Source organism: Bison bison, unplaced genomic scaffold (genome assembly GCF_000754665.1).
Source record: "Bison bison bison isolate TAMUID 2011002044 unplaced genomic scaffold, Bison_UMD1.0 scf7180017853537, whole genome shotgun sequence".
NCBI classification, from domain to species: Eukaryota; Metazoa; Chordata; class Mammalia; order Artiodactyla; family Bovidae; genus Bison; species Bison bison.
In genome coordinates, this window is record NW_011484110.1 from 805 (window position 1) to 2675 (window position 1871).

Here is a 1871-nt window from a genome sequence, read left to right on the forward strand (position 1 = left end):
CAACCATCTCATCCTCTGTCGTCCCCTTTTCCTCCTCCTTTCAGTCTTACCCAGCATCAAGGTCTTTTCAAATGAGTCAGTTCTTTGCATCAGGTGGCCAAAGTATTGGAGTTTCAGCTTCAGCATCAGTCCTTCCAATCAATGTTCAGGACTAATTTCCTTTAGGATTGACTGGTTGGATCTCCTTGCTGTCCAAGGGACTCTCAAGAGTCTTCTCCAACACCACAGTTCAAAAGCATCAATTCTTTGGTGCTCAGCTTTCTTTGTACTCCAACTCTCACATCCGTCCATGACTATTGCTGATCAGATTGTCCCATCTTTCTTTTGTCAGTGGGCATGTCTTCAGGTTGGCTCTGGAGTCCTTTTCATTCTTGTCTGTTTCCAACCCCAGATCTGCAATCAACCATTTCTCTCAGGAGCTCTGCTTCCCTGTAGCAATCCATCTCTGGTTACTCTTTGTTGTATGTCTAGTTTCACAGAGAGGATTACTCCTGTGTATAGGATATTTACACTGTCTGTTGAAGTATGGGACTTTCATATGATGCATAATCTATATCTTTGGGCTCATTTTCCCCAAGAATCTTAACTCCAGGTGCCCTGGATTTTCCCACCCACCTGGCACCCACCATCCACCACCCATGAGGCACAAAGGCACAGATGTTGATTTTTTTCTGGATCCCACAGGCTTCTCATGCCCCAAACCAATTTTTATTGGGGCAACGGTAGTGGGGAGGGAGGTGGTTAAAGGGACATTATGGTTTCTACCTCATATACTTCTGTGTCTTTGAATCTTTTACAGTGAGAATGTATTTCTGTGTTGATTGGAGATTTATAAAAGGGCAAGACACCTTCATGCCCCAGATTGGACACTGGGAATGTAAGGAGGCTGTTTACTTGTATAAAGCAGGAGTGATTTTTTTTTTTTTGTCTTTGTTTGCTTTCCAGGACCTGTACCCAGCTCTGAAAGGTGTAAGCACAGTTTTCCACTGCGCATCGCCCCCACCATTCAATAACAACAAGGAACTCTTTTATAGAGTGAATTACATTGGCACCAAGAATGTCATTGAAACCTGCAAAGAGGCTGGGGTTCAGGTAAGGGGAAAGCTGGAATGAGTGCTGTCAAGAACGTGTGATGGCTTTTCCCAAGTGCATGGGGGCCAAGGCTTTTGTTCACTTCCTGGGCTAGCCAGGCCTGCTTCCTAAAGTGTTGCAAAGAGCCTAAAATTTCGGCCCTGGGAGCTGCTGAGCAAACCATATGAAGACCCTAAGTCTTATTAGTCTTTGGTTAAAGAGTGACAAAATTTAGAAATTGCTTGTGTTTTTTGTTATGCTTTAAAAAGCATGTTTTTAACATAAATAATATATATCAAACATAAAATTTACCATTTTAACCATTTTTAAGTGTATACAGTTCAGTGGCATTAAGCACATTCACACTGCTGTCAACCACCACCATCATCCATCTCCAGAACTTTTTCATCTTCCTAAGGAGGCTGAAATCTGTACCAATTAAATACTAACTCCCCCTCTCCCTGCCCCTGGCACCCATCATCCTTCTGTCTGTCTCTATGAATATGATTCCTCTAAGGACTCCACACAAGTGCAATCATACAACACATGCCCTTTTGTGTCCTACTTACTTTACTTGGCATAACACCTTCCAGGTTTATCCATGCTATAATGGGATCAAATTTTCCTTCTTTTTTAAGCCTGAATAACAGCCTATTGGAGGGCTATGCTGCATTTTGTTTCTTCATTCATCCTTTGGTGGATTCCTGGGCTGTTTTGACTATTGTGAATCATGCTGCTGTGAGCATGGGTACACAAGTAATCTGCTCCACTTTCTGCTTTCACTTCTTTGGGGTAAATAT

At 42.6% G+C, this 1871-nt stretch overlaps 1 protein-coding gene across 1 annotated transcript in view; it reads left to right on the forward strand.

The window, feature by feature from the left end:
• Positions 1-778: 778 nt before the first annotated feature.
• The window catches only part of LOC104999333 (sterol-4-alpha-carboxylate 3-dehydrogenase, decarboxylating-like), a 5084-nt gene continuing 3991 nt past the window's right edge, over positions 779-1871 (forward strand). The window contains exon 1 of the mRNA XM_010854886.1: positions 779-1092. Coding sequence (XP_010853188.1) covers positions 805-1092 — 288 coding nt within the window. The 5' untranslated portion in view covers positions 779-804. The remainder of the gene's footprint in view (positions 1093-1871) is intronic.